This window comes from Varanus komodoensis, unplaced genomic scaffold (genome assembly GCF_004798865.1).
Source record: "Varanus komodoensis strain SLA01 unplaced genomic scaffold, ASM479886v1 scaffold48, whole genome shotgun sequence".
NCBI lineage: Eukaryota > Metazoa > Chordata > Lepidosauria > Squamata > Varanidae > Varanus > Varanus komodoensis.
This window is the reverse complement of record NW_025336059.1, coordinates 637,197-660,493: the sequence shown is the minus strand read 5'-3', so window position 1 is coordinate 660,493 and position 23,297 is coordinate 637,197. Positions and strand designations below refer to the sequence as shown.

Here is a 23,297-nt window from a genome sequence, read left to right as displayed (position 1 = left end):
GAAGCCGCACGGCCCCCCTCCGTCGCGGGCCCCTGCGGCTGCAAGGGGGGTCCCTCCTGCTCCCCCACCCGGCCTGGTTCCCGAGCGGAGCCCTCATCAGCCGCTGCGGGACGGCCCCGTCCAGGCCCGCGTGGCGGTCGGCGGCCCCGGCCCGTTTCTGGACACGGAGGGCAGCCACGGCGGAAGCACCCCAGGAGAGGGCGTGCCGTGCGGCTCCACCGAAGGGCGTGTCGCTGTGCAGACCGTTTGCGCCGCCTGATTAAATGTGCACGGAGGCCGGTTCGGAAGCGCCTGAGATGGCGGCGGCGGGAGAAGCACATCCCACCTCAGCACGGTGCCAGAAACAGTCGCTGGGGAGCTGGCCCCCCGTCGCCTTTCGGGCAGCCCTCTCGTAGCAGAATCGGCAGGAGAGGCCTGCAGGAAGCAGCGGCTTCCGAGAGAGGAGGGCGCTCTGCGAAAGAGGACACCCGGCCACTGGGAGGGAAGGGGGCTGCTCCTCGGCACAAATGACTTCTATAAGTGTGCGGTGCGCTTCTTTGCACACACTGAATATGGGGAAATGTCGCAGTTCTCTAGGAACAGCCAACGCTACCAGCTCCCAACGGCTTGTTTAGTGACGTGCGGGCCCAGAGGGTCACTTCCGCAGCCGTCCCCTGTCTCGGAGCATCCCACTGCTCCAAGATGCAGATGTCTCAGATCCAGCCTGGAAAGAGCAGGCAGTGGTTCTGATGCCTAAATCAAACCTCCATATTTCAGTGCAGTGTACCTGTGAATACCAGATGCTGGCAGTTGTATGAAAGAGAACAGTGGACAAGCTGGACTTTGAGTCGGGTCCAGAAGGGCTCGGTCTCTTTCTGAAGTCTCGGGATCCAGAGCTAAAACCCGTTTGGAGGTTTAAAATACCTCCTGAGGATAATGGAACATAATATGGGCTGGTTGCTCCTTCACTCTCTGGTTGCACTCACGGTCAGGACGGATTTAAAAAACGTGCTTCTGAGCGCACATCTGAATATATTGCGGGGGGGGGGGGCGTTCTTCTATGCTTTGAAATTTTTGTGACTATGAGGAGCAGAAGGAATCACTTAACAGAAGGTGTAGTACGGCTTTGCTCTGGAATCATTTACGGCAGAGTACAAAAGGGCTTTAATCTGGACTTGTTTAATACAGAGTATAAGAGGACCGGTTTGTCTGTGTTATGTTTTTGCAAAGATCTCAAGGAACCAACTGTTATTCTCGTATGTTTGTAAGAAGCACAGTCAGGCTATTCCTGCCATTAGAGCAGTATGAAACACTCGCATGCATTGTTCCAAGAGCATTTTATGTATATATTTAACAGGTTTTTAGCTGTGCCAAATTTATATAAAGATAATTCCTTTAAAGTTTTTGCCTTTTGCTTCCCCAAATTTGTACTTGCTTTCCAAATATGCCGTGTGCCCAGGGCCAGTGGGTGACCTCTGATGTATAAAAATACCGGTTGTAGCTTCCTGACCATAACTCACCCTTTGGAGAGACGTTGTCACCTTTTAGAAAGGTTTTTTAAAAAGTAGAAAAAGCAGGAACCTTCCAGGCGAAACTGGCTAAATTTGGCCCAGGGCCAGTAGTTACTCACCCTTGTCAAACAGCAGTAACTGAAGCCGTTTCTGTACGTGTAAGCATGATCGAGTGTTAATTAACGTGTCCGGAAGGGCTTCCCACGTTGGCTCCTAGGAGCTAAGTCCCCGTGAGCAGGGCAGGGCTGTCCGAGCTCACTTTTTCCGGCCAGTTGCTAACCTTTGGAGTCCTGTGCCCATGGACCCCAAAGTCAGCCCCGAAGTCCTCACCTCCCTTGGACGTGTCTTTTCAGGTTTGCAGCCTCGACGGACTTCGGGAGGAGTAAACGCCCTCCGGAGTCTTGCTGGCATTTCCTGGACCCCCGAATGGCTGCTGATTGCCTGGAGCCCTCCCACCGGTGTGGGGAAGCTTTGCTTGGCAATGCTGAGCCAGCACCCCAGAAGGAGACTTTGCCCGGCTCAGGGGGAGGTTCAAGGGGTTCGAGGCCCGAGCAGATGGAGTTTCGTGGGGATTGCTTCAAACGCCCTTAAGCCGTCACGCTTCTGCACTTTCCGGAGGGCTCCCTATCTGTGGAGACTTTTATTTTGAGCTTCACAGGAGCTATCCTTCGTTCTGAACCCCAACATGGGATGGCGCCTCCTCCACCACAACACGGCAGAGCTCAGTTTGCCCCCTCCACCACCCCAATAAATCAAGCAAATGGCTTCCAATCACACCGAGACTGGGTCTGTGCCGTACGGGGAAGCAAGGCGGTGGCCTTTGGCAAGCGGAGAGGCTGATGGCGGCTGGAGTGGGGGGGGGGCAAGCCAGCAGAGGTGGGCTCACCCCTTCTCTCGCTCCTTGCCCCGCTTGCCCTCTCCTGCACCATGTGCCGAAAGCGGCCAGGGACACACGAGCCGCTCCTTCAAATAAACTGGAAGCTTGCTCGAAAAGGTGGCTGGGGAGAGGACTCTCCAGGGCAGCACCAAAGCCGGGCCACTTCACCCCCTTTCCCCACATGGCAGCCAGCGCTTCAAGCTAAAACAGGCCAAGGGTTTGGGCATTTTGGACACCCCTCGTTCGCCCACAGTCCTCTTCCTTCTGGCTTCGGGACGCAGCCCTGCGCGCTTCTCCGAGGTGCAGTTTGGCCCTCGGCGGAAGGCGGCTCGGCACCGGGAGACGCGGCGAAGCGAAGCGGATGCCCCGTGCGGGAAGGTGGGTGGGTGTCCCTGCGGGGGAGCGTTGTTCCGGCGGAGGAGATGCGCCCGAGAGGAGATGAGCAAGACTTCCAAGGCAGGGAGGGAACAGATCTTTGGCACGATCCACCCGGGTACAACGGGACGCATGCTTCCTCCCACGCTCAGCGGGGAGAAACGCTAAAAATAGGAGCCTCGCAGAGAGCGGCACGGGGAGAGGAACGGGGGCCCGTCTTCGCAGGCTTCACGGAGGAGCAGCCACGCCTCTCAAGCCGCCGGTCCCTGTGAACATGCGTCCAGCGGCTTGGCTCGTTCGCATGGCCGAAAGCGGCCGCCTGGGAAAGATGCCAGGTGGAAGCAAGGTGTGGGGAAGTGCCTCGCGCCAAGGCCCGGGTGCCGCAAGCATCCGAGCGAGCAGGTCCCACGGGCCGGCCTGGGGACCTTCCTCCAGCCCAAGGGGAAGGTCAGTTTCGCAGGAGGCCTCCGGCCAGCCACTTGGCCTAGCCTACCTTGCAGGGTTGATGTGAGGGTAAGACTTGGGCTCCTTGGGGGAAAAGATCTGGATGCGGCAACCAATCAAGAGCCACTGTTTGGGTGACTCTGAGCCAGCCGCAGATCGGCAGCATTACCCACCTCCCTCCCAGTGTGGCGTAGGAGTGAGAATTATTATTAACTTCTGTACTGCCCAATTATTATTATTATTAACTTCTATACTGCCCAGTAGCCAAAGCTCTTTGGCTGGGGTTCCAACAGTTCTGAACAGGATCAAATAAAATGCTGGGCTGGGTCAGGACGGGGGAGATCGGGGTTCTCGTCCCTGCATGGCCCCAAAGCTCGCTTTGGGCCCATCACGGCCTCTCAGCCTCACCTACCTTGCAGGGCTGGTGTTGGGAGGCTCAGTGGACTGGGGGGGAGCACCATAAACCGCCATGGGTTTCTTGCAAGGGGAAGAAAGAATAAATATAATGTGGGGGAAAAAGAATGATGATTAAAAATCCTAGCCATGGGAATTTTTCCTGCTGAAACTCAGCTAGGATGGTGTCTTAAATATTTAAACATATTTAAAAGAAATATGAAATATCTCTTTGGAGCCACCCGTGCCTCCAAAGAAGAGAGAATGCTTGCAGAAATTAAGCACAGAAAAGAAAACAGGACAGTTTCATTTCCTCTTTAAAAGAATACTCCGAACTAGGAAACGCCCAATCCGTGCGTATTTTTTTCTTTGGGTTTACATTGTCCCTTTGCAATCAGATCTCTTATCCAGTTTTTTCCTGGGTAAGAAAGAGTCCTCTGCAAACCCCCTGCGTTCCCCGCAGGAAAAGGGGCAGGGGGTTAATTAATGCAATAAGCCCGTCTTCAAAATCGCCACCGCTTTAATTTCCCGGGGCGAGTCAGCAGATTCGAGCCGCTACGCCATTGGCGCAGCCTCCCCCCTTCCAGCGCTGTTACGTCATCCGCTCGCCGTAATTCCATTTCAGGAATAGCGTCCGCCGCGTCGCCGGCGTTGCAGCGCGGCCTAGGCGGCGCCCCGCGAGCCTCGGACTGGAGTGAGCGCCGAGCCGGCGGAGGGTGGAGGCACGGCGGGGACGCGTCCGAGGCCGTTGCGGCCCTCCCCGACCTCGAGCACGGCCAGGTGGGCTTTGGCGCGTGGGGGCGGAGCAGAGGGAAGGCGTTTGAGAGGGGGGCGCCCTGTGGCTGGAAATTTAAACTGGGGAGGAGGGGTGCGGGGCTTCCCCTCCCCAAATGGGCGTCTTTCTGCTGCCCCTCGAACTAGCAGGGCATGGGGGGCCGTGGAGGGATGAAGAAGAGGGCTGGCAGGGAGCTTTCAGCAGGATTTCCTAATCGCATTTTGCATTTCCTAATTGCAACTTCCTCCTGCCCTCTTCTAGCACCGGTTTAGGATTTGCAGAGTGTTGGTGTAGGTTTGTATAAACCAATGTAAATAAATGTATATCCTGCTGCAAAGGGTCTGCCTTTGCTGTGTGAGTAAGGCAATGAGGTTCGCATAGATCTTTTTCCAGCTTCCAGTTTAAAGGCCAAAGTACTGAGGCTAGTCCCTGGTGATCCCGCTGCGGTTGGAACATGAGAATAGCATTCCTGGGTCAAAGCGAAATCCTTTGCAGTCCTGCATTATGTTCGCAGGGAGGCCCACCAGCTACTCGGGAAAGTCTTGCCAATTTCTCCACGTCAGTTTCACATCTTTCCTTTTTAAGAAGGATTTTAGGAATGCTAAAGCTAGCATGCTGGTTGTAAGAACTTTGGAATAGCTGTGTTGGTTCAGGTCAGAGGCTTCTCAGGGCTTTTCCCCACCTGTGGCCCTCCAGATCTCTTGTACTACAACCCCTAGTACAAGTGGGTGTTGGATAGGCGTTGTAGTGCTTGTCATCTGATGAAGGCTGCAGATGGCAAGGTGCAAAAATCTGCTTTCTGCAGACACAGAGTCTCAAAACCAGAAGTCCCTAAATCACCATAGGCGGCACTGTGAATTTTGGATTTTTAAAACCTCTTCGTTACATTTCTAGCCAGACGTGCCCTTCAAGGAGCCAAACACAGTGTGCATGATTTTCCTTCTCTCTGAAGATGTTCTCATGACGGCCTTCCAGTGCTGGGCAACGCAGAATTCCCTCCGCACAAGTCCCACCATATGTTAGCTTTAATTTAAAAAAGTTGTTTTCTTGAAAGAAATAAAATACAGAAAAAAAGAAAGAAAAATGTAAAAGAAAGATAAGAAAGCCACGAGATCTTACACAAATATAACATATAACATTCATAGCCTGTAAATTCCCAAGAAAGCCAAAAATTCTGTCTTTTATCCATCAGTACATTGTTGAAGCTCTCAAAAAAGATTATTAGAGTCCTCTAAACCAATATGTTTTCCGATCATTTTGATTCGATCATCACTCATCAACAATATTTTCTAAGCTTCCTTTTGTTCTGCATTAATTAAATTACATATAATAGAATTTCCATTTATCATTAAATTCTTTAATCGGCCTTCTGTTTACATAATTAACATAATTACATACTTAACTTTGCATCACTCCATGCGCAGCCAACTTACTTTTCCAGTCTTCCGATTTTTAAACATTCTGCAGTTTTCAATTTAGAAGGAACTGTAATTCTTGCTCATATATTAGCAGATGTTTGTTTAAAGTCCTTCATGCCTTAAGATTTAGGAGGGACACTTCAATCTCTCCTAAAGCTCTGGTGCCCCCCAGATGCTTTGGACCTCAGCTCCTATCAGCGTCAACCAGCATGGCTGATAGTCGGGAATACTGGGAATTGTAGTTCAAACGCCTTGACAGCACCAGGTGTTCAAGGGAGTGGGAAAGGGTCTTTCCCAGCTAAAGAAGTGTGCAGATACTTGCATGCTTATACACAAAGAGGTGGAAAAGGGAGTTTATTTATTTAGAATATTTATATGCCGTCCTTTTGCAGAGCCTCAGGACGGCTTACATAAATAGATAAAAATAGTAATAAAAACATAATACAAATGCATTCCAGATCCACCCTGGCTGCAGAGTTTGGAGGAAACTTGTCCTAGGAACCTCTGAAGGAATATACTTTTCCGCCATTTAGTACCACCACCGTCACAGGCTTGTTTGGTGGTGAAGTGACGGGGCCTTCTCGGTGGCTGCTCCCAGCTTGGCCCCTCTCTGCTATAGTTCAACCAGCAGGCAAAGACTCCTTTATTCAGGCCAGCCTTTGGTGCATAGACCGATCCTCTGGGTTGGAAGCGGTTTCTAGTCCCACGGTTGTATTTTTAATCTCTTTGTTTTATTATTGTTTTTGTCAAGTTTTATTTGCATTTTTTAAATAGTTCCTAGGCTTGTAACTGACCTCGAATCCATTTTTTCTTGGTAGAGATGAAGTGAAATGAATAGATAAAATAAACTTGCCAGGTTGAAATGGGGCGACTTCATGCCGAAGTAAGATGCAAAATTCTTGCCTGAATATCATTTCAAAGCTTTAAAAAATCCAGAGGAAAATAAGAGAGGAAAACAAAGACTTCTCCGGGCTCTCAAAGTCAATTCTAAGTCCTTCTGCAACCTTCTCTCTATTTGTATTTGATGGGTGTGTACACACACCAAACTGATTGTGGGTCATTTTTACTGTTGGGTGTTTGGGTTTATGTTCACAAAACGCAAAGATTGTGAACAGTCCTTCAACCTAATGTCGAGAACCAAGACGTCAACAACCAGGAGGTCATTAAAAAAAAATTTAAAGGTTGAAAATAAACAAAACCTCCCAAAGCTTGCTGAGAACTCAAGGTTAGGTTTCCAGGAAGCACAGAGGCTGACGTGAAATTGTAGATGTATTAGGGAGAATGTACCGTGGACCCCAAATGTCCCCGAGGGACCAGGAGTCGGGGCGTTCACAAGGCACCTGGATAGAAGCAAGAGAGCATGAGTGTTGCCTTGTGTTTGGACTCATCTGGTCGCCTCTTCAACTGGGGGAATCGCCTCTGGTGAGCGAGGAACGCACTGTGGGAACGTCTTTTGGCCCGAGGGCTGAATTCCATTCAGAGATGGCCCAAAAGTAAAAGGAGTGGACCAGAAATGCAAGCAAGGGACCGTTTCAAGCTTGAGGTCCTTACTGCCAAGGGCAAAATCTTTGGAGAGGCCTTTCAGCCTTTCACAGGTGGGGTGAGAGGGAACCGTGCGAAAGCGGAGGACTCTGGCCATCTCGGGGACCCTCCAGAGGCTCAGGCACCTTGAACCGAGCCCAGTAAGCGACTGGGAAAACCAGAATGGTGGACCACTGTCTGTTCCACTAGAAAACATTCAGCTGAGGGTTGTGCGTGAAACTGGAAACCCCGCGGCCGTCTCAGGGGCACGCTGAGGGTTCGCCTGGGGGCCCAAATGCCACAGGCACCGGAGGCGGAGAAGCGAGGGCTTTCCGAAGCTCTCCGAGCCCGTTCAAAGTCCCTGGGCAGCCCTCCCTCCGTTCGGATGTGATCTCACTTGGAGGAGAACCCGCGCGAGCACCGGCCACGTGGAGCCCCAAGCTGGAGGGACTCACGGTGGCCTTTCCCCTCCGAGGAGCCCCTCGCTCGCCGGATGTCATCCTCCCGCGGACTTTGGGCTGCTCGTGGCACTCAGGTGCAGTCCTTGTGGAAGGAGAGGGAGGGGGCAGCAGCGTGGCCCCCACAGGGCCCCGTTTGCGCCCTCCAAACTAGCCGGAAAACCCTCCGCACGGTCGGAATGGGGGTGCCCCCCTCCCCGCCAAGCCAGCCAGACATTTGGGGGGTGCCAGCAAAGTGAAGGAGGCCTGTCGCCTCTGACAGGCAGAGCTGTCCGTTCCTGTTCATTATTTGCAAAATGAGTTAATGCATGGGGGGAGGCAGGCTTGCGTACGTAAAAGGAAAGCGCTTTCCATGCGCCTTCGGCAGATCGCTTCTGCGTAGTTGGAGGGGAAAGAAGGTTCGGGCTGGGCTGCGAGGGCCCTGCTGCTGCACATCTGCGGCCCCTCCAGATGTGCTGGAATTGCTGCTCTCTTCATTTCCAGCCTATCCGCTAGCACACGATCTAAAAGGCATGGCAGGCGAGGAAAGAGGATAAGGAGGGGAGAGGAAAAGGTGCCTCTGAGTTTCAAAGTTCCTGTAGGCGTTCTTTCTGCCAAGGATGGGCAAAGCAAGCCCCCTGCAAACTCAGCCCCCCGAGGTGCCCCAGAAGGCCATGCCTGTCCTTTGGACTCGCCCCTTTTGCTCTCCCCACCATTGGAATGCCCCCCCCCCCAAGTTTCTCCAAGATGGCACCTGGTTTTCAGGTGGGAAGCAGGCTGGCACGAGCGCCTTGGATGGTCCGAGCAGCAGCCATCAGGCATGAAAGGCCGACTGGGGCTCCAGGCTGGGAGCAGGGTGGGGGGGGCGCTGCCTCCGATCCTGCGAGGATCCGGCTGAGCACAGTTGGTGGCTGGACGCTGGGTGGGAGGGGGCCTTTGGTCTGAAGCAGCAGGTTTTAGGATAGGTTAGACATGCCCGTGGCGGGCATGTCGTGAGTGGAGCTGGCTGAATCCGGGGGTCAGACTGGATGGCCCGGGAGGCCCCTTCTGACTCGCTCTGTTTCTGTGTTTTCCCTCTCGGGTTTATTTCTACAGCAGGCTGCCCACACTGTGAGTTCATCTGCGCAGCCCCTTCTTGCAACTCAACCGCCAAGGGTGATTGTGCTGGTGAGCACGAAGAAGGGGGGTCTTCTTGGTGGTGGCTCCATACATCTGGAATAAATTTCCACCGGGGCTTCCTCCAGAAAGATTCCAAATCTGCTGGTCTTCACTATCCTTTCCATAGTCTGTTTAGCTTTAATTCAGATTACCTGTTTTCATAGCATTAAAAAAAAACCTTGCTTGCCTATTGTTTTTTTTGCATTGTTCCAAATTGCTTTTATCTCGTCTGTCACCATCACAGGGTCCCGCAAGTCCAGGTGGCTTGAAAATCAATTCAGATCAAGCACTCAGTCAATTAATCACAACACTTAGATTGCAGCAGCTGCTGAAAATGGCTGCCAGTTCCTGGAAACTTTGGAGGAAGGGGACGGGGCTGGCGGAGGAAAAAGAGGAGCCCTTGGAATGTATCGGGAGGCAGCTGGGCGAGTCGGGAAAGTTTGCGTACACCGCTCTCTGCGGACTGTCCTTGGCATCGCTGTTTCCCGAGCCAGAGGAAAGGTATGTGTTTTGGGATCCGTGTGGCTTGGCTCAGGTGCTCTAGCTTTGTCCCAGAGAGTCAGTCTGGACACTTGGAAAGTTTAACCTTGTGTATTATGATTCTGCGTGAACACCCTTCCGCCAGCCCAAGAGAGAATTTTTATTCACGCAGTCATCCGATATATAAATTGTTAGCTTTTTTAAAAAAAGTTGGGTTCTGTTTATTTCTTGTTGTGTTTTTAATTGGTCTAATCCAGATTCTATTTTTAACCTGCATTGTCTTGTATTTAGCCACCTTGAGTGCCCGGTGCGCTATAAAGTTAATTTTTAAAAAACTGACGTTGCTGGGGGTTTTGCTGCGTTTGAGTTGGGATATTTTGTTCTCCCTGCTAAAATGGGTCTGGAATTTTGAGGAAAGGAAGCGCATCTGCCCGAGACAGTGTGGAGCTGTTGCCAGTCTGTACTCCTTCATGTGGGGCACCTCCCATGCTCCGCATCCTGAAATCTGATTGCCCTGGGCTCCTAATCGTAATCTCCAAGCGCTGGGTTGTTGCTGCGGATCTCTCACCGCATCAGCACCGCTCTGCTGACTTCTGTGAGGACGGCAGCAGGTGGAAGGTGGTCTGACTGCGATGCTTTTCCTTTTGGCTGTGCCCTCTCCGAAGCTCCTACCGGCAGGCAGTCGTGGAGGCCCTGGTTGAATGGCTGCAGCTCCCGGAAGGGGTTTTGCCGGTCATGCAGGCCTTTGCAGGCGGCTTGGGAGGCGAAGGGACGGAGACCTTTGCCCAGATCCTGCTGAAGGAGCCTCTCCTGAAAGACGACGCCAGGGCCATCACGCAGGTGAGTCGATCCTGTTTCCTGGGTCACCTGCAGATTCCTTCCCAGTTCTCATGGACGATGCTGGGCCAGGCGCTCCAACCTGACCCGACATAAGTCAGTTTCTGAATGGGTGGGTTCATAAATGACTCAGGGCTGGACTGTACCACTTCAGGCTGCCGGTGGGGCTCACTGGCACCCAGATTCCCTGCCCCTAGAAAAATAGCATCACGGGGAGTAGAACTCTAGCCTGACCTCTCCCCTGACAGTCTAAGTGCATTTGTTTGTTTGTTTATTTTCTTGCCTGTTTGCTTGCTTGCCTCTTGCTTTATTTCCTCATCAATCTTACTGGTATTTTCAAAATGACACGGAGCTTTTGCACTGCCTTCATCCCGTGGCTCTGCTGCCTGAGCTTTACTGGGTGGTTTGCAAATGCTAAAACCCTAAACATATAACACTAGTAGTTTAGCTAGAAGTGTAGCTAGGAACAAACAAACAGAACATAAATGCACACACACGTAATTGGAAATGACCTTAAGGGAGTTGAATCTTAAAGATTTTCCTTCTAAATAGGTTCTTGACCTCTTTTTTATGTTTCTGCTTTTTTAGGATCTCGTGTCCTTCTCTCTCAAGGACGGTAAGTTTCCCAGTCCACTGCTTTTCTCTTTGTCACCCAGCCCCTCTCCATGTAATGTGGTTGATTCCGTGCAAATGCTTTTGCACAAATTCGCACACCCCAAGATGCACAGATGCTCTTTCTCCGAAAATAGGCAGTTGCCCCAGAAATGGGCATTTTCACACTTTAGCCTAGGGTGGCAAATCACAGCTGTTGTCATTTTTTCCCATTTTTTTTCTGTTTTGCTAGTAGAGAGACAGGCAATGCCTCAGTATTGGGGTTGGGCTGCAGATGACGGACCACACAGAAAAAAATTCCCGCTGGCCTTTCCCAGGTAGAGCAAAGTTGGGCACCGAGAGGCTGTTGTGGATAACAACCTTCCACCTTCCTTTTGCCGCAGGACACTACGACGCGCGCATGAGGGTGCTTCTCTCCCACGTCACCCAGCTGCTGAAGATCCCACTGGAGGAACTGGAGGCCTCTGAGGAGCACCTCCTTGAATGTCTGAACGAGGAACAAGAGGAGGAATCCGAGTAAGGCCCTCTTCCCCAAATCCCTAGTCGACCCTAGCTGAAGAGATGAGGCGTAAATGTTCTGGGCTTCGCAAGAGCCTTGGTGCTGGGGACAAGGGCACCAACGGCGTGCGTGTTGGTGTGTCTGAATATCCGGCTGGCCCCTTGGAGCAGAGGTGGTACGGAGAAGCCGGGGAGAGCTGAACTAGATTACTGCAAAGCGCTTGGCGTGGTTCTGCCCTTGAAGACGGTCTGGAAGCTGCGGCTTGCGCAGAATGCGCCAGCCCGCTTAACGGCAGGCCCCAGACGGACCGAGGCTATTGGAGGGTCTGGCCCGCTCGCCTGGCCCGTCCACAATTTTGTCAATAATGTTGGCGTGGGCGTGACTTTGCTGGGGTATGCCGCCCCCGAGCCCCCCACACCGCCCACCCTGATGTAGCCAGGCGGCCTTTGAGAAGATGCTGGCGGCCGCCCGCACCTTCCTTTTCTGCAGAAAGGGGTCAGTCATGATATAAATAACTGGCCTACCATGCAGGATGGGTGTGAGAGTTCCACCCAGTAGCACGGACTTCCCCAACTCGGCAGCTCACAGAGGTGCGTCAGACTACAGGTTCCATCATGCCAGTCCTCGGGATTGGTGCGTGCTGGGACGTCTAGTCCAGCGCAACCAGGTTGGGCCCGGAAGGCCCTTGGACACGCAGGAGCGGCTGCCCGATCACAAGGGGCTTATTGCTGGCTCCGGGTCGAAAGGTGCCGGCCTGGTTGGCGGGGGCCGCGTCAACATGGCCGGAACCTCGTGCTGGGACGGGACGGGCGGCCTCGGGCGAAACGGCCGGCCCTGCCGCTGCTTCCGCTTCTCCAGCCGCTGGCTGGAGGTGCAGAGCAGGAGCCGGATTGGGCCCGCAAAACCAGTCGTTCGAAATGCACCGCTCTGGCCTCGCTGGCTGCGCTCGTGAACCGTCCGTGTCCGTTCGTTAATACCCACCCTTTTCTTTGGACATGCCTGCCTGCCTGCCTGCTAGGAAGCACCTGCCAGGTAGGCACAACCTGTTCTCTTCTGCCCCTTTCAAGTGCTGGCAACCCGAGCTGGACTTGCTGCGGGGGCTGACGGCAGGCTCTGGGGAGGGGGGTGTCCGTGTCCGTGTGTGCGTGTGAGAGAGAGAGAGGGAGACATCCTCCAGTGCTAACACGGCAAGATGCAGGGCCGGCCTTCCCCGAGAGAGAGAAGCGGGTTCTGTTTGCACCATGGAAGCCAGCAAGCCCCCTCCAGAGGCCGCCTTTGCCGGAAGGAGGAGTGGGTGGGTAGCTTCCGGATGTCCTGGGCAGGGACAGTGGGCGCTGGATGAGGCCCTTGGGGAATTTCCTTGCTTGGGGGCCAGAATAATTTAGGTGGGGGGAGTGCTGCGCTTTGTCTGGCCCTGGCCCTGGCCCTGGAAGGAGCACTCGCGGCCTGCCCCCCCCCCACACTGTTCTCTCCTCGGTGCAGGACGGCGGAGGCCCTGCGGAAGAAGAAGGAGAGGAGGAAGAAGCTGAAGAGGTACCTGCTGATCGGACTGGCCACCGTCGGAGGAGGGACGGTGATCGGTAAGCGTGGCCTTCTCCGGGGCGTCGCGCTGCCAGCCTGTGCACCAGTCGCGGGGGCAGGGGCGAACCTCCGTCCCGCCGGAGCCGGGCTCACCGCTGCCCCGGACCACGCGTCTGCCGGCTGTGCCTTTTTTGCCCCCTCTAAAGTCGGGACGCCTTTCCGGAAGCCCTCTTCCCAGCACCAAGCACTTTTGCTCAGGCGGACGGGTGTTTGTGGGTATCCCGTCCTCTTCCGGCCCGGCATGCAGCCCCGGGGGGGCCTTCTCTGTGACAGAAGCGGCCCCCAGGCCAAAGGGAGCTCCCTGGACTGAGGGCACTGCAGCTTTGGGGTCCTGTCATTCCCCCCCCCCATGCCGCTTACACTAGCTGGAGACTGAACAGGCACCCCCTCTTCAGGTCTGACCGGGGGCCTGGCTGCCCCCCTGGTGGCCACGGGAGCGGCCGCCGTCATCGGGAGCGCCGGCGCGGCTGCCCTGGGATCTGCGGCTGGGATCGCGGTCATGGCCTCTCTGTTCGGAGCCGCTGGGGCAGGGCTCACGGGTAAGAGCGCGCCTCTGTCTTCCTCTCCTCCTGGTGCCGAAAGTGGGCCCGCGCGGGTGCCAGGGTGCTGCCGGACGACCTCTGGGGGGGCAGCCCGTGCCGAAACCTGCTGGACTCCGGACTGATCCACCAAGCCGTGTCCGTTGTCCGGATGCCAAAGGCCGGAGCTTCCCGGGACTTCAGCCCCCTGGGTCGCATGTGTGCCCCCCCCCCGTGCCCCCATGAGCAGCCCAAGCCGGCAGCAAGCGGAAGATGGGACTTGTAAGCCAAGCACTCCAGACTTGCCCACCCACACAGCAAGCCTTCCTCGTATTTCTAACCTCCGGGCGTGCGACACAGCAGCGTGAATCGTGTGTGTGCGTGTTTAGGGTACAAAATGAAGAAGCGCGTGGGCGCCATAGAAGAGTTTGAGTTCCTGCCCTTGACGGAAGGCAAGCAGCTCCACATCGCCATCGCCGTCACGGGCTGGCTCTCCCCCGGCAAATATGGTAAGGGCACGGCAAGAGGCACGTGGCCCCGGCGGGGGGCCACCCCCACCCGCACCCGCCGGAGCAGGAATGCTGGCCAGTGCTCCGGGCCGCCACAGCAGTGCGGGCTCCCTTCCCCTGGCCAGCTCAGACCCTCCCCGTCCTTTTCACAAACAGAAAGGCACGCGATCCCAAGCAGCCCGTCCCCACGGCTGCGAGGGAGAAGCCAGGCGTCCCGGGGCAGCGGCTCTGGGCGTCTCTCTCACCAGGCATCCAGCTCTCTGCCCCCTTGGTTTTTATTTCATTCCTTAAGTGTTTTTAAAATAAAACATGGCTGTGCTTGTGTTTCGAAACCAGAAGGCTGCTCTGTAGCAAACTTGGCCAAGGCCCACCTGTGCCACCCAAAAGGATGGATTTCTGCCCGGGTGCTGCCTTGTCCCTGTTCTCCTTCCCCAATTTACTCGCATCTGTTGCTGGGGAATGAGGTTTTCTGTCCTTTCCCCCCTCTGACCGCACACCCGGCACAACCCCCCCCCCCGTGCCTGCCGACCCACGTCAAAGGGTGGGGGACGCCGCTCTGCTCATTGGAGTGCAGGCATCTGGGAGACCCTTGCCGGCTTGAGATCATGAAAGGCGGATTTACAGCATGTTGATTCCTCGCTGTCCCGATTTACCCTCGGAAGGGAGCTTCGTGACACCGTGGGGCAGCTTGCTGCAGTCCAGGGAGCAGTACTGCTTGGCCTGGGAGTCGAAATACCTGGTGGAGCTCGGCAACGCATTCAACACCCTGCTGAATGGCTTAGTTAACGTTGTCGGTCAAGAAGCGCTGAAATACACCGTTCTGTCGGGTGAGTATCCCGCGACTGGCCGTGTTCTCAGGCCGCGTCTTTGCAGAGTCCCAGTTCAAGGACGGAAAGAGAAAGGACTCTCCGTCTCACTCGTTTTCCAAGACTTTCGTTTTACACCTCAGCGATCCCACTTTTCCAACAGCGAAAAGCCAAGGAGGGGAGAAATGTTGATTTTTCTTAAACGTTCTCGAAAGGAGGAAGCAATGGTCTTGCTCTCCCGCCCAGGCAGCTCCCAGAGTGGGTCGCGCAGCCCCAGCAAAGTGGGGGAGCTTACGGCTTAAGAGCCGTGGCACACAAGGGGAACAGGAGAGCGGGGAACGAACCTTTTGGGGTGGGGGACAGGATGGCTGAGCGGCCTGGATGAATGATCCTTCAGAACGGACACTTCTGCGAATTCTCCGGCTGAAAGGCGGCACACAACCCCAATGCGCAGATTCCCAGACCGCCTTTCAAATGCAGGAATCCTGCTGGAGCACAAGCACGTGGCCAGCTGGGAGGCCCGCGGGGTCTGCTTCGGGCCCCCAGAGAGGCTGGACTCGGCCTGCAGACGCAGGCGCTCCCTCGGGCCTGCCGTGGAAGCGCCCCGCGGTCCCAGTTTTCAGCGTACTCTCTCCCCGCGCCTCCCTCCAGGCATCGTCACGGCCCTGGCCCTGCCTGCGTCGCTGCTCACAGTCGCCAGCGTGATCGATAACCCCTGGGGGGTTTGCCTCCACCGCTCCGCGGAAGTCGGCAAGCACCTGGCCCAGATACTGCTCGGCCGGCATCAGGTAGGTGGAGGTGCCCGGTCCGCAGCTCGCCTCTGTGGGGGCTTCTCTAGGGAGGTGGGGGGCACGGCCCCCGGCAGTCCGTGGGAAAGCCCCAAGTCCGGCCCCTGATGGCCCAGGTTGGTCTTTACCTGTTTATTTGCATGGCTTTGCATCTGTCCGATGGCAATTCTCTCTGGAGAGCCGCAGGATTGTCCGGGGGCCCCGCTCTGGTCCCAGACACTTGGCTAAGGTCGGAGCTGGGCTCCAAAGCACCGTTCACACGCCCCCCCTTGCGGCGGGCGTGGAGAGAACCGTGCATGGCTGTGGGGCTGGGGCTGAGGGGCGCTGCAGTCCCAGCACGTCTGGGAACGGCTGCAAGCCCCACGGAGAGGCGGTCCCCCGGCTCAGCCCGAGCCAGGGAGGCGTGTCCCAGGCCACTGCACTGGCCGGCTGCCGGGGCCCCTCGGGCCGCGTGTCTCTGCCGTTCCCAGAGTGGTGGGCCAGCTGCCCCTTCTGGTTTCCCTTCCTCCAGGGCAGGCGGCCGGTCACCTTGGTGGGCTTCAGCCTCGGCGCCCGGGTCATCTACTTCTGCCTGCAGGAGATGGCCAAGGAGGAAGGTAGGCAGAAAGAACGTGGCTTCCTGCCCTGCGCCCGGAGCATGGGGCCACGGCTGGGCGGGAGGAGCCCCTGGGGGGGCATCCCAGCACCTGCCCTTCCAAAGGCTGTGTCTGAAAGGCCGCCTCCTCCACGCTGAGCCGGCCGGGCGTCAGGATGCCTGGGAGAGGCCCCTCTCTTGGGTCTCTCCGCAATTTGAAGCCTGCTCGGTGGAGCACAGCAGGGCCTTCTCAGTGGCTGCTCCCAGGCTCAGGATGTCCTGCCCAGGGAGCCAGGCATCCCACAGCGTTCCCTGCAGGAATCCTAGCCGGATGGCAGGCACGTCCTGGCCGCCAAGCCATGGGCCCGTGTCTCTGAGGGCCCCGTGCTCTTTCCTAGCTCCCGTTTCCAAGGCCCCGCAAGGCCGGAGTGGCAGCTCATGCGTCTGTGTCCCCCCTGTCCTTCTAATCATGGAACGGCCGAGCCGGAAGGGGCCAGAAGGCCTCCGGGCCCAACCCGCTGCTGCTGCAGGGCACCGGGGTCCCCCACCCAGGCCCCTTCCGAGCCCACGACTTCCCCAGGTGGCAGGCCCCATTGCCGTCCTGCTCTGACAGTCAGGAAGTTCTTCCTCGTGTCCAGCCCAAAGCTGGCTTCTTCTAGCTTGAGCCCGTTGCTCTGCTCCAGAGTGAACAAACAGAGGCCTTGACCGTCGTCGTCTCCGTGCCCGCCTCCCTTCCTCCCCTCGGGCTGAACGCGCCCAGTCCTCCCAGGCTTCCCCCTTCCCTTCCAGGCGCTGCCCTCCTCCATCGCAAGGGCTTCCCCACAGTGTTCCTGCCTCCGCCACAAGCCGCCGGTTCGCTAATGATGACTCGCGATCTCCAAAATTAATAGCCCCCCACCGTCCTCTCCCCCACCCGCCGCTTGGTTTAGGGACGGAGAGCAACTGAGCTGTCACGATTGCTCAGGAGCGGAGTCCTGCCGTTGAGTCACTGGCGCCAGGGCTGCGCGCCCTCCGCGTCCTCCTCCTCGCTCGCTTCCTCCTTGCAGACGGCGGCATTAGGACAAGACAATTTGTACCAATTAACGCAGCCGGGGACTTGCCACCCCCTCCAAAGCCAGCCTGGTTCCCGCTGCAGCCGAGCGGCTGTTCGGGCTTCGCTTCCTCTTCCGCCGCTCCTCGGCCTCCAGAGCCACTTCTCCTGGCAGGGCCACGCAGCCGGAGCATGGCCCTGGGCCAGGCTTCCGCCCACCCGCCCAGCTCTCGGGTTGGGGGGCGCCAAAAGCTGCCTTGACGCCAGGCCGAAGGATAGGTCCTCCTAGCCCAGCTGGACTCCGCTCCAGCTTCCTGGAACCAGGCACCTTCCAGACCTGCTGGACTACAGTGCCCATCACACACAGTTTTTGAAAAACCCGCAGTATTGTGGCAGAAAGCACAACCCTAAATGATCAGTCAAGCTGAATTGAGGACAAGAGCTAAAATTCAGAAAGGCCTTCTCCCACCCCTCATATGGCACTGAAGTTCACTCTGGGAGACCCTCTCGGGGGAGAGCCTTCGACGGCCGAGGGGCCACCGCTCAAGCGCACCCGGCCCACAAGTACCCACTGTGGCTCAAAGCCAGCGCTTAAAGCAGAGTCTGCAAACACGGACCCGGTTATCCCCGTAGCAGCCGCATTACGAACGGCCTGCGCGCGTCTCGCTGTCGCGCTCCAAACGGTTGCGATTCGCTCGGCAGCCTCCTGTGTTGCTCTCCAGCCAAGACCGGAGCCGCCTGGTGCCGCTTCTTGCTCCGGGCTTGAGGCAGGGCTGTTGTGTGGGGGCCGAAGGAAGAGGGGGATGCGGTTGCTAAGCAACCCCGGTACCTCTCTGCCGGCTCCCAGGGATGCTGAAGCACCGAGAGGGCTAATGAGGCCAAGCAGCGGCTGGGCTGGGGGCGCAGGTGGGGGAGGACGGTTTCACGCCGAGCGGGGGCTGTTCCCCGCGCAGCTCAGACCGTCAGTGCGGTGAGCTCAGCGCCGGCGTTTCGAGCTCGCTCAGAATTCGCCGCCGCTCTGCCAAGTCCAGATAAATGAGGAACCCTACAGAGTTTGAATTACAGAGTCACACGGGTCTTGCGGGTTCCATTTCGGCAACGGAAGACGCCACTTTGCCCGCACGCCCTCGCCGCCCACCATCTGCAGGGCTAGAACAGGCTCGTCCTCAGCTCATCGCCTGCCCGAATCAGATCTTCGGGGTGAGAGAGAAAAGCCTCTCTTGCAGCAATTCCCCTTGTGCCCCCAGCCTCCTGCTTCTGCCCCCCAAGAAAGTCCAGGGCAGTTGTGGTTGCGGGCAGGGGAGGGTTGTGTCTCCCTGGACTCAGCCAGCAACCCAAATTTGCTTTTTCAAGAATTAGGTCCCCCTGAGCTTGACGCGCGCCTGTTGCTGCCTTGCTCAGAAAAGGCCCCTTGATCAGGGAAGGACGGCCGAGTCAAAGCTCGCGTCCGATGCAGGAGCCGCTCGCGGTCCGGCATTGCCCCGTTGTGGAGAACAGCTCCCATCGTCCAGCTTTCAGCCCCAGGGCGGAATTCAGCTTGACTAAGCACACACATACCCGGATCTTGTTGGGTTTTTTTTAATTGCAAACTATTTACGAACAACTTTCATTTTAGAGAAGCCGATTATAACCAACTTCGAAAGCGTCTAGGGGAGCACCAGGAACCTCACACGCTTCAGTGCAAAGACGTCCACGGACAGTTCCCGGCCCCTTCTGGGTTGGCCCGTGCCACGCTTCCGACCGGGACGTCTTCTGTGGGTTCTCTCTCCCCAGCTCTCTCACACTCTCAACGTTTTGGGGGCTTCTCTCGACAGATTGCAGAGGGATCGTGGAGGACGTGGTCCTGCTGGGCGCGCCGGTCGAGGGGGACGCCACGTGTTGGAAGCCGATCACGAAGGTCGTCTCGGGCAAGATCGTCAACGGCTACTGTCGGTCCGTAGCCCCTCGCATTCATTGCTGCCCTCCCCTGCTGTGGAAACTGCCCCTGTACCTCTTTCAGGGCAAAACCCTTTATTCCAAGGGGGTTCAAGCAAATGACGAGCGGACGCCACCTTTATCGGTCGCCGCAGATGGAGTCCCACCTGGCGTTCGGCTGCCCTGTGGAACCCGCTTCCGACGGCTGAACGCCACGTCAGAGCGCCCATTTCCTTTCATTTCTCCACGGGGCAGCACGGAAACTGGCAGCAGATTTGAGCTCAAAGCTCTTTTGGCCGGAAACACGGCCCTGCGAGAGGCACCTTGGCGTTGGGGGCGTCTCATGGGCAGCGGCTTGGCCACCCCGTGAGCAGAATCCAGGTCTAGAAGCCGCTTCGCTTCGCTACATAGGCCATCCAGTCCACGGGGCCGGTCAATGCAAACTCTGCAGAGCAATCCTCCAGCAGCCAGCCGGGGGCTCCTCGAGGAGCCCCCGCTGCCTCTTCACGCCCGCCGGCGTGCTTCTCTGCCGCTTCCACTCCTCGCTTCTAATCCTGCCCTCTGGAGCAAGAGGCCACGCCTTGGCCCCCCTCGAGCTTCTCTCCTCCAGGATGAACATCCTGGCGCTTTGAATCTTCGGGTCGCTCGGTGCCGCTTTCTGCTTGGACGTGCCCAGAGCATTGCTTCCGTCAGCCGGCTTTTGCGTGGATGTCTCGCTCTCTCCAGGGGGGACTGGCTGCTGAGCCTCGTCTACAGAACGTCCTCTGCCCAGCTCAACGTTGCTGGGCTCCAGCCCGTTAACCTGGACGACAGGCGGATGGTGAACGTGGATCTCTCCTCGGTCGTAAGTCGCTGCTGGCAAAGGCGAGGCTTTTGGCTGGCGCCCTCCACAACCTCGGAGTGGCTGCCTGCAGCTTGGCCGGCCCCAGATGCTCTCGGGGGCTGTGTTCTGGTGGAGGGTGGGGATAAAGGGGGGGGGGGGGGGCTGAAAATGCAAGCAGGAGGCTTCCCGGATGGGGTGGGCCGAAGACTGGGCTTCATTTCCCCCTTTGACAAAGCTGCAGGGCCTCTCCGAAAGCGGCATTACGGGAAGCAGGAGCACCGAGCTGCCACAGGCCACGGGTTTCACCCCCACCCACCTTGCGCCTGGCGATCCAGGTGTTTCCCAAGCAGTCCCTGGCATGGGATCAGCCTTTGTCCCGGTCAGGTCAATTTTTCAGGTCAATATTTCAGTCAAACCCCCAGATCTCCTGCTTTAAAATAACAGTAAAATCACACCCATCCGCAGCAGCAAGCAGTGACTGAAATGCATTGAAACGGACAGGCGTGACTCAGAATAAAGTCGCGGCTTTGGAACCAGAATGGATCAGCTGGCGAAACGCCCCTTATCTTCCCCCCAGCGGATCTCTGGCTTGTTTTGTTTCGCACTGTGGCTAAGTCATGGCGTCGGAAAAGGCCAGACCACGCAGGTTAACCGAAGAGCGGGGGCCTTCCGTCCGCACCCCCGCTGCCAGCAGAAGATGCAGCCGATTAGGTCTCCAGTGGCCCTTTTAATTAAACCTCTAATCTCTCCCAAATTGGAAAAGAACACTCGAGCCAAACGGACAGCTTGCAGCTGCAGATTGCCTCGTCAAGTACAGATCCCCCCCCCCAAAAAAATCAGGCAGGCAGGCGGCAACCTCCCAGGTTTCGCGCCAGCTCCAAATGTCAAAGCGCTGCAACACTGCTTCTTGGTGAAACCCAAGGAACGCTCACCCCCCACGGTGGCTCAGATGCCGCCTTTGCTTGCGTGAGCGGAGCTTAAATCCAGGCAAGGCAGAAGGTCCGGGAGGTACCAACGCGAAAGATTAGGCTCAGAGGGCGTGTGAATGCGTCGACGGGGGCAGAATGGGGAGCAGCCGGGCTCCCAGGCAGTGTGCCGTGCCAGGATCCTGCCCCCGAAGGCTGGCGAGGCCGGTGCCGGCTGCCGCTTGAATCCGGGGCTCTGGTCGTGATGGCTTCGGGCCTCACTCTGCAGGGGACCCCCTCCCAGGACAAACCTCCTGGCATTAAGAGCCACACGAGCGGTTCTTTGCAAGCATCCTCGCTCGCCCAGACCGGCTTCTCCGGTGCCACTCGCACCACCTGGAACACGCTTCGGCCGGAGCAGCCGCCTGGCCGTGTCCCACTCAGTCCTTTCCCCCCAGTCCCTGCGCCTTGCGGGGACGCCCCACTGTCTCGGGGGGGCGGTGGCATAAAAGGTGGGGAAGCACCCAGTGCTTGCGGGAGAGGAAGGCAGGGGGAGTCGCTGCAGGAAGGACCGGAAAGGGGGGAGCATGCGGCACGCTTGGATGGCTTGGGGTATGGGACCCCCCCCCCCAGGTGCTACGGTCAGGCCCGCCTTGCATGAGCCTCATGGGTCCTCGTCGGGCTTTGCAGGTGAGCGGCCACCTGGACTACATGAAGCAGATGGACACCATCCTGAAGGCGGTGGGCCTCAGGACCAAGCCGTGCCGCGCGGAGGAGTGGGGGAACCTCGCCGCGCTCCCGGCCAAGGCCGAGGCCGGCCCAGAGCCAGCCCGGGCCAGCCGTGCCCCGCAGGAGGAGCGAGCCGCGCCGGACAGGGAGGAGCGCCAGGACAGCGGCAGAGAGAGCTCTGCCGGCAGCGAGGACCACTGGGCGTGGGAGCCGGTCAGCCACGGGCAGGGCCGGGGAGACCGGGGCCAGAGCGAGCTCTCCGAGGCCGGGCCGTGAGCGAGGCCCCACCGCCTGCAGGACTTGCCGGATCGACTGACCGCGGCACCCGCCCCGAGGCCGAGGCAGAGCCCTCGCTTGCCCCGGCACGGCACCTGCCCGGCCCTCACCGCCTGGGAGCCTCTCCCTTCCGTGGGAGAACATCCGAGGAGACCTGCTGGGGAGACTGCCCCACATTCTGGCATTTTTCCTGGGCTGCCAGGAGGCTGCTCTCCCACCCCCTGCTCTCGGAGGGGTCGCCTTCATGGCCCCGCGGGTATTCCTTGCGTCCTTCTCGCTCTGGAGAACGGGCGCCGAAAAGCATCTCCCGGCTCCCAGGCAGCTGCACTCGTGCTGTCTGCACCCGGGCAGGGGCTGTCTGCAAAACGGGTGGACAGTCTCAGACTGGCAAGAAACACAGGCCAGCGAAAGGAAGCGCTCGCACTGGGGCAGCGGTTTGGAAGGTCCAATCCCACGGTGGGCAAGCCCAAGACGGGACCAAAGACCACACGCCCTGGGGCTGGGCGGTGTGTGGTTTCGCACTGTTTTTATTTCCACTGAAAGTGCTCTGGGCCAGTAATTCAGCCTTGGCCGAGGCCGTCTTGTCTCCCGCGAGAGGTTTGGGGGGCTGCCCCACAGCTGGCGAGCCAGCAGGAGAGGCGCAGGTGCCAGAAAAGGGCAGGACCCAAAGACCTCCTGGCCCCCTGGGGGACCCCGGACGGCTGGGATGCTCCTCGGCCACAGTTCCCAACCCGTGTGCAGCTGAATAAAACCTACTGAATTATTCCAGGCATGCGCTCCCCCAAAAAAGGTGTGGGGCTGATCCGGGGGGCAGAGCTGGTGCCCCGATCAGAAGCCCTTTCTCCCCTTTCACCACCCCCAGGGAGTGAAAGGCTGGCAGTAAACTCTGTTGCAGTTGGCTAAGAGAGGTGGCCCCGGATTTCTTGGCCGTTTCCTTGCTCTTGGCAACCAAAAAGGACGAGAGTTTTCTCGGCAGTGGGGGCATCCGGCACCGTTGAAGCATTTGACGTTCTTGCAAGAAAGCCCCGTTCCCGTCCGCCCAGCCTGGCCTGCTCTGGAGCTGAACCCGTTTCGTGACTCATAAAACTGCGAGGAGCCGGGCATCAGGGGAATGTGCAAGCAGGAAGCATTCATCGTGTGTCCACTGGGAAATAATAATTAAAAAGGAGGATCGCGCTCGCCGTCCGCTATTTCCATGCAGCCTGTGCGTGAGAGGGCACGTGGCAGCCGTTTAAGCCGGGGTGCGGATTCTGCCGGGCAGCGGCAAGACGAGGTGGGCTGGCTCTGCGCCAAGGCCCAATCCAGCAGGCCCATAACGGAGGCGTGTTGGCCGTTGCAAAGCGGGAGAAGCCACGCCGCGGAGCCCAAGCCGGGGGAAATGGCAGTCCAGGCGAAAGGGGAGGTCCGGGCGGCACGATCCGGGCGAAAATCCGCGGGAGGTGCTCGGAGCGTCCCACGGAGTCGCAGGTGTGGGCATCCAGTGGATGCTTTGCCCTGCCCGGCACACGCAGGAGACGGGCCCGCTCAG

General features: G+C 57.7%; 1 protein-coding gene across 2 annotated transcripts; it reads left to right on the top strand.

The window, feature by feature from the left end:
• The first annotated feature begins 4,282 nt into the window (after positions 1-4,282).
• On the top strand, positions 4,283-22,948 carry TMCO4 (transmembrane and coiled-coil domains 4). 2 transcript variants are annotated; one of them, XM_044445513.1, is made up of 14 exons: positions 4,283-4,359; positions 9,133-9,389; positions 10,034-10,208; positions 10,794-10,821; positions 11,201-11,333; positions 12,799-12,896; positions 13,293-13,436; positions 13,805-13,924; positions 14,587-14,751; positions 15,382-15,518; positions 16,030-16,114; positions 18,937-19,054; positions 19,763-19,880; positions 21,455-22,948. In XM_044445513.1, the coding sequence occupies exons 2-14, from the start codon at positions 9,223-9,225 to the stop codon at positions 21,767-21,769; spliced, it is 1,803 nt and encodes a 600-aa protein (XP_044301448.1). In that variant the 5' UTR covers positions 4,283-4,359; positions 9,133-9,222; the 3' UTR covers positions 21,770-22,948. The 2 variants fall into 2 exon arrangements, with proteins under 2 accessions (XP_044301448.1, XP_044301450.1); XM_044445515.1 differs by lacking the exons at positions 4,283-4,359; positions 9,133-9,389; positions 10,034-10,208; positions 10,794-10,821; positions 21,455-22,948 and adding an exon at positions 12,335-12,348 and having other exon boundaries at positions 11,234-11,333; positions 19,763-20,683.
• The last annotated feature ends 349 nt before the right edge of the window (positions 22,949-23,297 follow it).

Bases quoted from the DNA above. Each gene is read 5' to 3' on its own strand.
- TMCO4 (XM_044445513.1), top strand. From the start codon at position 9,223: ATGGCTGCCAGTTCCTGGAAACTTTGGAGGAAGGGGACGGGGCTGGCG. The intron at 13,925-14,586 runs GTAAGGGCACGG...TACCCTCGGAAG, and splicing joins GCTCTCCCCCGGCAAATATG to GGAGCTTCGTGACACCGTGG. The intron at 19,055-19,762 runs GTCCGTAGCCCC...CGCTCTCTCCAG, and splicing joins ATCGTCAACGGCTACTGTCG to GGGGGACTGGCTGCTGAGCC.